Raw genomic sequence first — 15,911 nt, 5'->3', positions numbered from 1 at the left:
AAAGGCAAAACAAGCATTTGCATCTTTACCGGGATAATGGATTCAGAGATCTACCAGAAGATTCTGAGGGACAATTTCGTCACCTTCACATCAGAAAACTTTCCAAATGGATATCGCCTCTACCAGGTAATTTCATTTTAAGCGCATTTAAATTTTGTTATTCAAAAATCAATTACTAAACCACTTGTATAATTTATCAAACAATTGAATTTACATTTCTCTATTCATAGGACAACGATAGCAAACACACTTCCAAATCGACCAAATCTTGGATGGAAGATAATGGTATTCTGGACCATATCATGAAGACCCCTGCCTCATCACCAGATTTGAACCCAATCGAGAATGTCTGGGCTTCCATGAAGCAGTATCTTTCCAACGTTCACAAGCCAAGGACAAGAGACGAGCTAGTGGGAGGCATCAAGGCTTTTTGGGCATCTCTAACAGCTGCACAGTGTGGCAGATATATCGACCACATTCATCGAGTGATTCCCTACATTGTTCTCAACAAGGGTGACGCTTCTGGATTTTGATTTGTGTGCCAATGAACTCTATCAGTGAAACTCTGATTTGGTTTTGTTTGATGTTCATTGTAAAAAATGCCATACATTTACCTGATGTTTATGTGTTGATTTATGTGAAACTGAACTTGCCATTTCCAGTGTAATTTCATGCTTTGCAAAATGTTTAAGATTACTGGTATATGACACTATACATATTGAATATATGTCGATAAATGAATTTTGAAAATCCCAACTGTGTTTTATTTTCTGAGAAGTGAGTCTACTCTATTGTCACCTTCTAAGAGTTAATACTGACAAAATATTTAAATCATGCATTTTGTTTGCATTTCAACAATAAATTCAAGGAAGTATCGAATAAGGGGCATAATCACAATAAAGACATTTTAAATGATCAACCAAAATTTGAGCGTCAATTGTAGAGTTACAAGCAAGACACAGAGCTCGCAATTCTTTGTATTAATGTAAACAAGGCGTGTGCCATTTTTTGTTTACATCACTTCAATATACCATATAACTTCTTTATCAAGCTGATTTTTCTATCTACTGATTGGTTTTGGACAGAAATAGTTACTAACATTTGATTTAAAACGAACACATGACCTGAGCTTTGTTTACAAAAGAAAGAAATGTGAGCTCTGTTTCTCACTCTGACAAGTGTTCTATTATCCTGATGAAATAAAACCCAGGAAAGATGTTCAAAGGAATTTATTAAGTTTCGAAGTGAATGTAACAATATGCAATAATACATACTAGTATCTCTGATCATCTCACAAAACATCATTCGTGTTGATCTTTGCTAAGTGTTGATAAATATATGTAGAACTAAAGTGCAATAAATTATTAAATAAAAAAAACCCATTCATGACACATGAAATATACAACATGTATATATAAATACATACAGAAAAGAGCATTACAATGATAATGCACCGATCATTTACTACACAATACATACATGAGGTACATGTTTTATAATGTAACTATGTAGTAATTTTTCACAGAATGACAGATTGTTTTAATTGAAATATACATGAACAACAGTTGAATTTGCAATGTTGTACAGGTTAAAGTAATCATTTATCTATACATATTGCAGAAGGTTTTGCATTAACTATGTAGCTCAAATCGATGCTAATACTCCAAATTCAATTGTACTTTGTCACTTCCTGGAAATTGCTCTGATTCCACTGTTGATCACATTCACAGCCTTTGTGAACTCGTCCATGTTGTCACCACAGAAGTCCAAATAACAATGTTCAATAAGATGCACACGGCGAGGGGATAGAGCGGGTCTGTTCTTTCTTCCAAAAAAGTTATTTCCAACGAGTTCATGGTCAGAATACACCGTTTTAACAACATTCCACAAAAAGTTCCCCTCTGAACAGGAGGATCCATGCAGCTTCTCAAGTTGTTCTCTTCGCATCTTGAATTCATACTGCCCGGCCTCAACATCCTCTGGACAGGAGATTTCTTTCACAGTGTAGTCTTTCTTACAGTTAGGAACCAGGATTCGTCTTCTCTTCTTGTTTGGCACCAACTCTTTCAGTGGTTCACGATCACACAGGGTTTTTTTGGGCACAGTCACATTAGAATTTGCAGCATCTGTGTCGGGGCTGTTAACACTTTCCCTCTGAATGTTCTCCGAGTTGGTGATTGGTGACAACTCGGTTACAACAGATGGAATGCTCATAGTCCTTGGAGTTGTTTCAATAGGCGTAGCAGTGTTTTCCATGTTATCTTCCTCTCTGTAGATGGATATAGTTGGAGTTGACTGGATAGTGCTCCCATTCGGTACATTGGCCATTGCCCACTGGTACACCTCACTCACACTAAGAGACTGATCACGGCGGTCGTTCTTTTTCACAATGGATAGAATTTCATCAATTTTGCGTTCCATCCTGCGGGCGTAATCTTCTTGGGGTGTAGAAAGACAAGTCTGCACAGCGGCATCTGCAAATGTCGGGCCAGGCTTTTGTATGGGCGGTGTGGCAGTCTGTGTGGCTGTCTGCGTGGCTGTCACTTTTGTTGATACCAATGTTGTTTGGGTGGAAGATGTTTTCTTTACTTTGCTGTCTGTAATCAGCTCCAAAATTTCTTTCTCATCCTGAATCACTATAACCTTATCTGTTTGGGAAGAAGATGTTGTTTTCCCTTGCTCGTAGTACAGAACTTGTTGAACGACGATTTCTTGTTCATCTGTTGTCAGATCATCCAAATACATTGGAGAACGTTTTGGTGAAATATCTGAATTTGTTGTGTCAGCCAGTCCTTCAAACAAAACTGTAATCTTGCGGCCTTTGGATCCCTGAAAAAGAAGGTTTTACTTTAATATGACAGGTTACGTTAAGATACATATATATATTACTCCACACAAAAGGACAGATTACAATTTTTCACCCCTGATATTAAAGTCCAGCAAAGATATACTTCCAAAGGCAAAATATGATGGAAAATTGACAATATATTCATTTGTTTGAATAATTGTGGGAATTAACCTATTTTAGTGATATCATTGATAAACATCTATTGGGCTGTTGACTTTAATGACTAATATTAAGAATAATGCAATAGACAACATCTGTTAATGGTTTTACGAAGATCTGATTTGGGTACTATTTAGTATTTGAAAATTTCTTAAGATTGGGGGCAGATATTTGGCCAAATTAACTATAATTCTTTTACACTGCATTGTTAAAAAAAACATACCTCTTTAAAAGATCTTGAGCTGACTGGTGTATCCTCTTGCTGTGATTGTTGCTGCTGTAATACAATAAAGACGGTGTTAAATTTATACCATTTTATGATTCTCAAAATAAATTCTAGGGCATAAATTTTGTGCATGTACATGCACAACATTGCTTAATTAATAGTCACTCTTTTGTTATATGAATGGCCCATTCAGAGCCATCTGTACAAAAAACAATGTTTCTTTTCCTTTGTTATGGTAATTTAACTTAAAATAGAAAGATCAAAATTATTGCTATTTGGGTTTTCTTGGACACACAATTAAAAGTCAAAATATCATCAAAAGGAGTAATGCTAAAAATAATTTACTTCATTTATGTTATAACTGTCATAATGTTTGAGTTCAGACAAAGTCTAGAGGGCAAGCAAACTATAATTTTATTTGTGCCCGAAAGACCAATAAACTGATGGGTAAGACATTTTTAACCCCCCCCCCTCCCCCCCCCCCCCCCCCCCCGGGCAACTAATTGTCTTCAAAGTGGTGATAAACCTTGAAAGTGTAAAAATTTTGTTTAAATTTCAACTTCTTTATTGGTCAATTAAGGGCCCTCAAGGGGCAATAAAAAGATTATACAATAAACATATAAACAGGAGGGAAGAGTTGGGTGATTGTCATTGATACAGAAAAAACATAAACATTTTAATTAATACCCATAAATAATTATGGCAAAATACATACATGTTTAAAATAAGTTATAGTTTAATAGTTTTAAAGTTTAATCATAGCTACCTGGGATTGGGATGTACTAGGAATATCTTCTGCAGCTTCATCATTATCAGATGTGATACTCTCTGGATCATTCCAAATGTCTAAATATCCACCCATCTTCCTTCTCCCTTTTGAATTCTGCCGTTTCTCCCTCTCACTGGATATGGCAAGTGCACGGTGTGTCTGTTCCCATTCAGTATCATAGTCCTCAAGTTCTTCTTTCGAGTCTACAAATGAAAGTCAAGTACATGTACATGTATCATAACTCTGAAATCAAATAACTATCCATCTGTTATAAAAATGTATTCACATTATTTTAGAGATAATCGGGTCATGCAACATTGCTCCTAGACATGAACCAATTCATTAACAAGAGATGTTTGTGGAACACTTATGCCCCCTCCTATGGAAACATCCACGAAAAAATGAACGTAAACTGTAAATAAATAGAATTTTTCTGAGTCCAAGGGGCATAACTCTGTCTAAAATTGATAGATTGTACCCAAAATTGAATTTGACCTAGATATTGACACGATTTATCAGTATACCAAATTTCATTACAATATGTGCAAACCTCTGTGAAGAAAATGAACTGAAACTATAGTGGACCGAGCAACCAACTAACCGACAGGCAGACAGCAGCAAAGCAATATGCCCTCCCTTCTTTCGAGGTATTGACTTATAACTTATTAGAATTGAATGAACAGTAATGTTTTGTTTGAGAGTAGATACAGGTGCCAAAAGTATGTCAATGTCTTTCAGTTCTTGTGATATGATTTTCACAATCCAACGTAAGATTTTTGGGCTCCCATTTTACAAAAGATATTTAGCAGAGCACATAAAAAATATCTTCATGTTGTGTTTGAAACATCAAAATTTTACAAATGAGTTGTTTAAAAACCATTTCAATGTTTGTCAAAAAGTGCAAATTGAATCTCCTTTAATCAACATAAATTTCTTCAAACCTGACGAAAAATAACAAAAAAACCCTTTTAAATATTAGTCTTGTTTTCAATGAAATATATAGAGAAAAAAAAAGTTGACATACTTTTGACACATTAGTGTAGTATTCATGAAATTATAAATTACAAATTATTTTGTTATGAAATAAGAATTAAGGTCAGACGACACATTTCTTGAGCATTTTTTTTGTATCTCCTCATAATAAAGAGTTCCAATAAAAATTATTATTTTTATGATGATTTTTAAAATGATTAAAATTTACTTGTATACGGATATATGCCTAGATGGCCGAGTGGTTAGAGCCGTGGCCGCTCTCTTCCAGGAGCGAGGCTCTAGAGGTTTTGAGTTCGAAGCCCGGCCCAATATAGTCATATTCATTGTGCTGTATTTATTTATTTTTAGATCAGCAATTCAAGTTTATTTACAAGATTACATAGGAAATTGCAATCTCTAGTATTTTGCAAAAATGCCTGGTAGGGTATCCTAATTTTTTGCAAGAAAGCTTGTCAGAGTACCAGTAAACCATTAACAAATTCCTGGAAAAAGTTAATATATAAAATTGATCAACGTGTCGTCTGACCTTAAGAAGTAAAAAAAATATCATTTGGTCGTTACCTGAAAGTTCTAGAATTTCTACTTTGTGAAGTCGTCCTTCATATGAAAGAGTTCCCCTGCTGGACTTTGAAAGAACTTTCTTCCTTGAACATTGGACTCTGGAACTTTCAATGATTGCAGTACAGCCATCCCAGTCAAACAGGATAAGCAAATGTTTTGGACAAGGTGGCATAATACTGAAAAAAAAATGAACATGAAAATAGCTGTTTAACTTTTCATATAGTCTAATATAGCAAAAAATGGATCTTTGATGTGTTAATCTTCTATCTATAGCTATTGGACTTTAATAGATTGATGTGTATACAACTCAGACTACCCTCTCCTCCACCCCCAATTGACTAGGATTTACATGATTAGGCGAAAATTCTCATTTAAAATTTTTTATAATTTCTTCTCAAGATTTTTGAATGAATCTGGTTCACACATCCCCACTTTCAAAAACGATGCTCAGAGCATGCACCCTTACTACCTAACAAAAGAATTCCATATTGTTGTACACAGTAGTATGTATCATGTATATAAATTCTTCTCATAAAAATAACACTAGTATCCATTTTATTCTGAAAGTAAAGTTTCACAATTTTAACAATATGATTTTCCTTGCACGCTCCATAATAATTCTGTGTTAAAAAGCAGGATACTGTTTCTATACAGAATACATGACTTTTTGTAAGAAAGATTCTCTGAGAACAACAAGATTACCCTAAGGGCTTGCGAATGTGTTCAAAATGTTTTCTTTATCGTTGATAAGTATGTAATAAATCCAGAGGTGCTCGAATATAAGTTCATGAGACTTCCCTGAGATTTGTTCAGTTTCTGTAAAATTTGAGCGGAAGTATAAGTGTTCGGATATTATTCTCAAAATATGCAAGTACTGGTCGTTTCGATGACAAATAGTGTTAATTAGTTTTTGAAACGTTACAAAGCAAAATGCATTGTTTGGAATGTATTTTGGTCTGAAGACATACCCCCCCCCCCCCTTGCCCGTGAAACAACAAACCCTTTGGTATGTATAAAACCCCTCAAAAGCTCAAAAGGAATATTGATGGTCATTAATTACATACATGTACCACAATGAATGACCAATCTTAGACAATTTTCAGTTTGGTTTGGATCCTAACATTGTTTAAATGTTTTGACATAAGGAATTCAAAATAATTTTTAACACTTTAAAAAAAAACATTGTTCAATCTTAACAAACTATACATGTACAATGATATACTTTTAATATTTTCTCAATAGCAAGCAGCAAATTTTTAAACTCTAGTGATCTGAAAATTACCCTTTTCTAAAGGAGAGTAAAATACCTATCAGGTCTTAATCGAAATGGCACTGTGAGTGTCTTTTATTTATCAAAAAAAATTATTATTTAGGTTTTAATATTATTATAATATTAAGATTATTGATAAAGTTTGACACATCATGAATGCAGCTCAAGATAACAACCATTTTGAGAAAAAATGGTGAATATATATATATATAAACGTGCATGCATAGATCAACATATCATATTGTTAATCAATGAGGCTCGGACAGTCATATAAATCATAGGTTATCAATGAAGTACTAGGCAAGAAAGCTTAATCATGAAAAATGTACATTGAAGCAGCAGCTTGATGTAAAAGAAACAAATACTATATACTAATCTAAATAAATTTTATATCTTTCTTATCTTATTATTGAGAATATATATTTTATATTATTATATATCTATAACTTACTTAATATGATTGTGCGATGCTATTCATGGAAAAGATTCATTCTTGTTGATAACATTTCAAACAGTTAGTGTTTCAGCCTTGGACTTTAGGAATACAGAGCTGAGCTAGAGAGACGTGTCGGGTGTTTAGTTAATTTATGAGACGATTTCTGCATTCCAAAGCCTATTCCTCTAAATTACTAGAAGATAGGAACAAGACTTGCTCATTGATGTTACCTGCCTGTGTAAACTGAATTATCTAACATTTGATTTTATATATATTATTTCTTTAATCCTAGCTGTCATTTGGACTTTTTCCTTTTTTTTAATATTTTAATCCCCTTGAGCTAAATTCCCCAATCGACATACACAGTCGCTGAAGCATGTACTTGACAGCAGGGCATGGTCACAGTGCACAGCTATAAATCATTTCTTTAATTTGCATTAAACTAGTCTATGTATCGCATTAAGTCAAGTTACCAATTTAACAATAATTGTTTGACTTTTACATAGCATTTAATTTTTCTAGGACATTTATTAATTATGATGTACGTTGAATTTTAAACAATTCTGTGGATAAAAATGCACTGATTAGCATAGCTAGTACTGACCTCAGGTATGTTTCATTACTCGACAAATTTTGAAGCCTACATGTATAGTTGTTAGATAACAATTGAAGCTCCCTAAAGGGGAATGGACATAAATAACAAATTAAGGTGGTATTGAACACCTCGGTCCTCCATATTATGATGTTCTATTTATCAAAATAAACAATAAAATCAAGTGTAATTTTATAAATAGTTTCTTTCCCAAAATTGTCACCTAACAACCAAGCGCAGCGGGTTGAAGGGTTCACTTTGAATCTGTAAGTCACGACTCATGAGTTTGAATCACATTGGAGGTTTTAAAATTGTTTAATTTTCCAAAAATTTTTACATGTATTATTTTTTTGGTTTTTTTGGTTAAATATTGTAAAACTTGAAAATTCTTTACCGGGAAAATTAATTTTATTATAATGTACTCTAATCCACATTAATATCAACAGATGTCGTATACATTACAACCTTAAATCATTTCTAATATCAGAAACATTTCATTAGTATATTCATATCATATTTATGATCCTTACCATTTTGTACAGGTATACATGTTTAACAATTTCATAAATAACATTCACATTAGTTTAGGAAACTATTCTAAATAAGATATAAGCAATTGGATTATTGTAAATTGCTGCCATCACACGGATCCCTGATACAGAGTTACCAAACATAATTATGAGTAGGTCCATAATTACAAATATACAGTACTTTATATGTTTTTGTTTTGATTGATATCCAGGTGAGTGCCCCCTTTTCCATAAACCAGTTAAGGTGCCTCACTACACCTTGAAATAGTTTCTCAAATCAGCAGAAAATTACTTTATTATGATAGAAAGCACAATGGATAAGAAGTATATATATAAAATTGGCGAAAAAATGTGCGATTTTAGATAAACATAGTTACATATTTTCTATTTCATTCAGTAAACATAAACAAATTAAAGCCCCAGCCCCCAGGTGGATTCAAACTCATGACATGCGATTTACAAGCCTGATACTTTAACCACTGAGCTATGATGATATACATCTGAATTGATTGATACAACCAGTTTAACAAAACATTTAAATCGCCATCTTGTGACGTAGTACGTATCTTAAAAAGTATAAGTTTCAGTGTAGTGAAGCACCTTAAATTTTTGGGACAGAAGCTATTTGGTATATCAACTAAAATAATGTTTAAAAGAGTAAGTTTGATTTTACAATTGTTTTCTTCAAGGTCATCTTAATTGCTATAGAGCTTACAGTGTAGGAAGTTTTCCGTCAATATATTTAAAATTTTAGTTTAACAATTAAATCATTTCTAAGACATTACCAAAATTGAGACATACATCTAATTTAATAATTTTGTATTCTATTCTAATATGGCAGGCTAACAGAGCTTTTAATTTGCACATAATGTAATGTGGCTTTAACAAATGTTTTAACTTAACTGGCGTGCGAACTGTTCCCAATGATGACTATTTCTTGCCAGTACATTGCGAGAACTGGTGGCACGCCAGTATATTATGAATTATTTTTAAAAAAAAAGAGAAGACTTTTTGCAAAATTTATCATTTAGTTTTTGCAAGGCAGTGCACATTTCAGAGAGCTTAATACCAAAAAAAAAACCACACACATATATGTGTAAAATTTTTTTTTTCTTGTGTTATCAATATAATTCTTATTTATTATTTAAAACCTGTTTAATTTCCATGATTGATCCCATTAACAGGTGGAATAACACATCATCACAGAATGGCTGACCTCTGATCGAAAGCACATTTCGTATTTGACATATTTACGGTTTATCTATCATTATATCTTTTATAATCAAATAATTTACTGTTAATTTGAGTGACTTTTTCCAGGTGTATTATTCCACCTAAGACCCAAGACTACATCAAGCATTGCATTTCCAATAGTTATACATACAATATACTGATTGAGTGTCGAGAGAGGATTCTAAGTGAGAACTGGTTTTTGGTCAGTAGGTCTTTGGACATTTCTGTTGTAATTGAGAAATAAGTCTGATACTGTACATGTACAATTATACAAGGAGAGACTACAGGCCTAACATTGACCATGCTATTACGAGAACAAAATCATAATTCATACTGACAGTGCTCCACCCCCACCCCCCAAAAAAGGACTTACTTGGGAATACTTTCCATTTTGCATTTGAAGACATGTTTGTTGCAGCACAGGGACTTAAAATTTCCAATGAATACATAAACACCAGAGTCAAGCTAGCACGCACTAACTTCAACGCACTAACTCAGTCCTAAATATGCTTATCGACTAGTTTTTCGATCCCGACAGAAAATATCCCTCGGTAAATGGGCGCAAGGCACCCAAACTAGGACTTGTGACAATTAGGTGACCCCGGATTCCTGGGGGTGGGGTTCATTATATTTTGTTTATATGCGTCCATGTAAATAGCTACCCGATGCTCCTTGCGAGCATCGGCGTGACCATTACGTAATTCTTTTGTTTTGATGGCGATGCTCCTTATGAGCATCGGCCAGTGTGTATATATACGGGTACAGATTTCGCACTGTGCGCACTTCGTTCACTTCATTCTATAGAGCCGTTCAAAGGATATTATTTATTTTGTGCGTGTTATATATGTGTTTCTCGGGATTATTGCCATGTAAATAAATTGTATATAAACTTTGTGATTGTCTGATTTTAAAACATTGAGGATGTGGAGGAAATACCTTAGTTAGATTGGAATTATTAAATCCATTGAAATTTGTAAAAAACCATTAAGAAGCCGTTTACCGCACGACGGCGCTACATATGATATCCAATTTCAACTTATCAGCTTATGTGTGGCAAATTCATGTTGATGTGTTTCAAATGCTGTGTGTTCATACTGGAGCATTTCCCCATTACTTATTGTACCATAACTTTCACTATTTTAATGGACACAAACATGTAAGGACAAGTTCCACGTACAATGTAGTTTGAACTTATAAAGTGCATTTGCGTTTACCCATTCGCACAAATATTTTATATTTACATGTACAATTTATTGACAAATTTAATGTGTGTTGATTTGAACTTTCAATTTACTTATTTGTGACGTTTGTGCATTTGCGTTTACCCACTGCACAATGAGCCTGTTGATAGGTCGTCACCATTTATTTGAATTTTGTTGTAAGGCAGCCCATTGGTAGCCTAAAGTCACTGCGGCCAGTAACGCCAAACTAGAATAAAGCAACTAGTCAACATTCTTCTTGTCATTTATTTCATCCATCAGGTATCTTCGATAATAGAATGATGTTTTTTTTTCTAATTGCTGCAGATATTCTATACTTGGGTGTGATATAGTAAGTATTAAATGGCTATGTTTAGGTATGATTCAAGATTTTATAACTGCATGTTAATCTTCCAATTGCAGTTAATTTTCTTAATTGCCATTGATTTATCAATTGTGTATGTTCTTTACATTTCATAGGATCATGAGGATAGTTTAATCCAATCGTTTTATTTAGATCAATGGACCCCCCCCCCAAGGTCAAACGTGGGATTATTCTGGGCTAACTTCCATCGTGTATGATGAAAAACTTCTTTTGAGTGCTTTTTGCTTCCGATCCCAGATTTAAGTTTTAGGATAGTTAATTATACGCCCTGGGTTATATGCAAAATAGTCTAATTAATTTAGAATACTATCCATTGACTTGGGCGTACCATCAAATATTAAGTGTCATCTGCATATTGGGAAAGCTTATATTATATTCAATCTATTGTTATACCCCTAATATCATTATTATTAGGGATTAAGATTCCAAAAACTTCTGCACACAATAGAAAATGATATGAGTATATTGGATCCACTTGCCTGAAAGAAGTAGTTGGTATAAATTGTACTTTGTAGAAATACTGATTTAATACCACAGTAAAAGGTTTAGATCCCTTTTTTAAAAATTAATTTCCTAAAATTAAATAAAAAATCAAGTGTTTGATAAATTAATTTTTATCAGAGTCAGTATTAATTGCATTGTATTTATGGAAGAAATTAAATATTATGAAATTAATAAAAAAAGGAATACAATAAAGCATATACATTTGTATATATATATTATAATTTTAGCAAAATAAAGGGAACTGAGTTTTGTGACATAATTACAAACTTGATCATCCTTTCGGCAAAACAAAATCAACAAAGAATAAGATCTTCTTAGAGAGAGACAATGTAAGTGTTACAATGTAACAGTAGGATGGTTGGAGTAACCCATTCACTGTTTTTATGTTTACCTGATTTTCCATATTTACGTTAGTTGTTGTTACGGAAACAACTGATATTTTCAATATAAAACTAAATACCCAAGAGTAGTAATGCTGTATTTCTTATACATACCAGTATTTTCCTTTACTATATAACTAGGATTAACTTCCAACCCTGATCATCAAAATAGTTGACATGCAAATTCATTAGCAATACTAAACAGTCTTACAAGCAGTACCGCTATTTTCAAACATCCATCCTTCTTAAAATTAATTAAACCCGATTACACATCTCATACAACCTGACAACCTAAAACGAACAAAACGTACACAGTGCAGGTCCTTATTAGACCCATATTTACAATATCGCATAACTATATAGACATCTTTGTGGAGCACATAGCTCAGTCGTTCTAGTGGCTTGGCTGGTAACCGAGAGGTCCCCAGTTCAAATCCCACTGTGGGCGGTTGATGTTGTGTGTTGTGTCCTTAGACAAGACACTTAATCTGCGTTGTCTCAGTCCACCCAGCTGAAAATGGGTACCGGCTTAGGCTGGGGAGTTAACCTGCGATGCACTGGTGTCCCATCCAGGGGGAGTCTGCGACTCTCATCCGCTTAGCACCACGGAAACCGGGTATAAGCACCAGCCTTATAAGCCATGATTGGCTTGGGAAGGATTTAACTTTTTAATATAGACATCTTTGGTAAAAATAAAAGCAAATGGTTTTTTGGGTTACATCTTAGTGTTACCTCGGAACTGTTTAAAATATTTCAAAGTAACCTTAGTGCTCTTACTAGCAAATACTAGTACAGAATGCTTTTATTTATTGTTTAGTAACATATAATCTGTGCGATTAAAACAATTGAGGTATTTAACTATATTGTATTTCCGTTTAGCACTGACAAAGACAAAGTAACAATATCAAGAAAGCAAAAAGCAGTTATATATGGGCAACTTTTTCCGTTTTACAATCACATTTAAAATATGTACACCTAAATCGCAGACTTATTTCAGCAAGTAAAGAAAAAACACTACAACTAAGAATAAGCTCTTCTTTGAGAGAGACAAAACTAAATGATAACAATAATAGAGTCATATACTGTTTTCCCAGATTTTCCACTGATACGTTGGTTGTCTTGATTTTGGTTATTAAACCAAAACCAGTTCAACAGAGACAAAAACGTAACTGTGCTCAGCAAAATAATAAAGATCATTTCTTATAAAATGCCATTCTAATATACTGGTATAAATATATATATACACATTTTAATCTAAGTCTAAATTTTAGCAAAACCAACAAAAATGAGCTCTTTCCTGAGAGGGACAAAACTATGTGATAATAATAGGTTCTTAGAAGTGAACTAGCAATACCCATATGAGCAGTACTGTTATTTTCATAAAAAATCATTTAAACTGGAGTACACTTCAACCTAAAACGGACAATACAAAATAATAATTTGCTCGCACAGTGAAAAAGTAACGTTCCCTGTCTTATTAGACAAACACATATTTACAATATCGCATAACTATATATACTGTACATCTTTGGTTAAAAAAATATATAAGCATCCTTGATTTAGAGAAGAAGCAAATAAAAGAAAATGGTTGTTTGGCATGGGTTGGCATTTTTTGTTAATTTTACTTCGTCACTGTTTGAGTTCTTTCAAAGTAACCTTAATCCCCGTTTGAATATGCTAAATGCTTTTATTGTATAGCAACATGTTTCGTGCAATTTAGAAAAGTTCACTATCTTGATTTTGGTTATTAAACCAGATCTAGTTCAGCAGAGGCAAAAATGTAACAGCAGAGGCAAAAATGTAACTGTGCTCAGCAAAATAACAAAGATCAATTCTTAATTTTGTTACAAAATGGCATTCTAATATATATACACACACCTTAATCTCAGTCCCAATTTTAGCAAAACAAAGAATGAGCTTTTCCCGAGAAGGACAAATCTGCGTGATAACAAAAGGTTCTTAGGAGTGAACTAGCAATAGTCTTATGAGCTGTAACGTAATTTTCATGCAAAAAAGAAACAGTAATACTATGCATGCACGGTGAAAGAGTAACGTTCACTGTCCTTATCAGACAATATCGCATAACTACATATACATCTTTGGTAAAAATAAAAGCAAATGGTTATCAAATAGTTACATCTTAGTTAGTTTTACCCGGAACTGTTTGAAATATTTCAAAGTAACATTAGTACTCTTACTAGCAAATACAGAATGCTTTTAATTATTGTTTAGTAACAAATAATCTGTGCGATTAAAACAATTGAGGTATTTAACTATATTGTATTTCCGTCTCGCAGTGACAAAGACAAAGTAACAATATCAAGAAAGAAAAAAACAGTTGAATATGGGTAACTTTTTCCGTCTTAAAATCACATTTAAAATATGTACACCTAAATCACAGACTTATTTCAGCAAGCAAAGAAAAAACACTATGGCTAAGAATAAGCTCTTCTTTGAGAGAGACAAAACTAAATGATAACAATAATAGAGTCATATACTGTTTTCCCAGATTTTCCACTGTTACGTTGTTTGTTTGGTTTTAAAGAAAATGCTACGTCACACAATATTTACAATACGGGAAAACCATCATACATTTTTCTATACTCGCAAAAACGTGAAAAAGTTTCTTGGAAAATTCCTATGGTTAACTTCTTTACATGATCATTAAAGTTGTTGGCGAGCAATCTCTTATACAACGGTAATCAGCATCATAGTTTCCATCTATTTAAAACTCAATTGAACCGGAGTACAATTCTCGTACAACTTGAGCCCTCATTCGTGTCGCCAATTTGTTGTGGTGATATATTCTTTTTTTGTAAAGGATTGATTTTGCCATCTCGCAAATATAAACTCCACAACTGCTATCGTCTATCTGTATGGGAAAATTAAGTTCCTTACAGAACTCGATATATTTCCACTTTGACAGGTCTAGTTTCCTACCAAACCTCATTAAGAACTCGTATGAAATATACCGAGTTATTTGCAGTAAAATTATTTTTGGTGGGTCTCCCTTTGAGTCACAAAAATACATAACCTTCTCTTTGATGTCAATAACAACTAACACCCAATGAACGTTTCTAAGATTTATAGGAACAACAACTTTAGATTTGCCAAACCAACTTTGTTTGCTGTTTTCTAAACTGAAGACGGAGGATGTCAGTGTTTCATCTTTTAAGATTTTATGGCTAAACCAACCGGCATCGACAAAATGTACCTTTTCTGGGGCCATCAAACACAACATTTTCATATAGTTATTAACATCATCACTAGACAGCCAGTATGTGTCTCTTGCCATACACAGGGCTGTGTCTAGAGATATTGTTCCATTTTGATGGACAACATCCTGGTTGTGTAAACTATCTTTGAACGATTTGTTTGGAATTCGTAAAGGTGTAAAACAATCTTCCTTAAGTCTGGACGTCGGCATTATTGTGAATGACGCAGATTTCGGTTTCAGATCGTAAACTGTCGCAACTACTTCTGCTGTCTCTTTCAACACGCATGGCGTTGACTCATTGTTGGTATTATTTGTTGGTCCATGCTTTATTATTCTAACAATCCCCTCGTCTTTCACCACAGTGAGTAAAAGTTGATACTGCCTGCTAACTAACGGAAAAACTGTTTTCATACTACTTTCCAAATCTATTTCTGCCAAGGCCATATCAGTTGCTTTCATCGTTTGCTGGGGACACAAAATCATGCTTTCAGGTAAACTGCAGATATATTCATCTGAGCTTACATCATGGCTACACATGTTCGTAGAAGCAGCAAAGGAATTGACAATATCTGTTTGAAATAAAGTTAGTGGTTTCAACACACAAAAACT

General features: G+C 33.5%; 1 protein-coding gene across 1 annotated transcript; it reads right to left on the bottom strand.

The window, feature by feature from the left end:
• Positions 1–1,214: 1,214 nt before the first annotated feature.
• LOC136270218 (uncharacterized) lies at positions 1,215–10,068 on the bottom strand. The gene is made up of 5 exons (XM_066067152.1): positions 9,991–10,068; positions 5,557–5,732; positions 4,000–4,205; positions 3,231–3,284; positions 1,215–2,829 (listed from the first exon to the last, which is right to left on the bottom strand). The coding sequence occupies exons 1-5, from the start codon at positions 10,005–10,007 to the stop codon at positions 1,684–1,686; spliced, it is 1,599 nt and encodes a 532-aa protein (XP_065923224.1). The 5' UTR covers positions 10,008–10,068; the 3' UTR covers positions 1,215–1,683.
• Positions 10,069–15,911: the final 5,843 nt, after the last annotated feature.

This window comes from Magallana gigas, chromosome 1 (genome assembly GCF_963853765.1).
Source record: "Magallana gigas chromosome 1, xbMagGiga1.1, whole genome shotgun sequence".
Classification (NCBI taxonomy): Eukaryota; Metazoa; Mollusca; class Bivalvia; order Ostreida; family Ostreidae; genus Magallana; species Magallana gigas.
The sequence above is the reverse complement of the archived record's forward strand: the minus strand, read 5'-3'. Positions and strand labels throughout refer to the sequence as shown.

Coding starts and splice junctions, on each gene's coding strand:
- LOC136270218 (XM_066067152.1), bottom strand. Junction 4,206..5,556: donor AGAAATTCTAGAACTTTCAG/GTAACGACCAAA, acceptor TTTCATTTGTAG/ACTCGAAAGAAGAACTTGAG. Junction 3,285..3,999: donor CTAGTACATCCCAATCCCAG/GTAGCTATGATT, acceptor ATTGTATTACAG/CAGCAACAATCACAGCAAGA.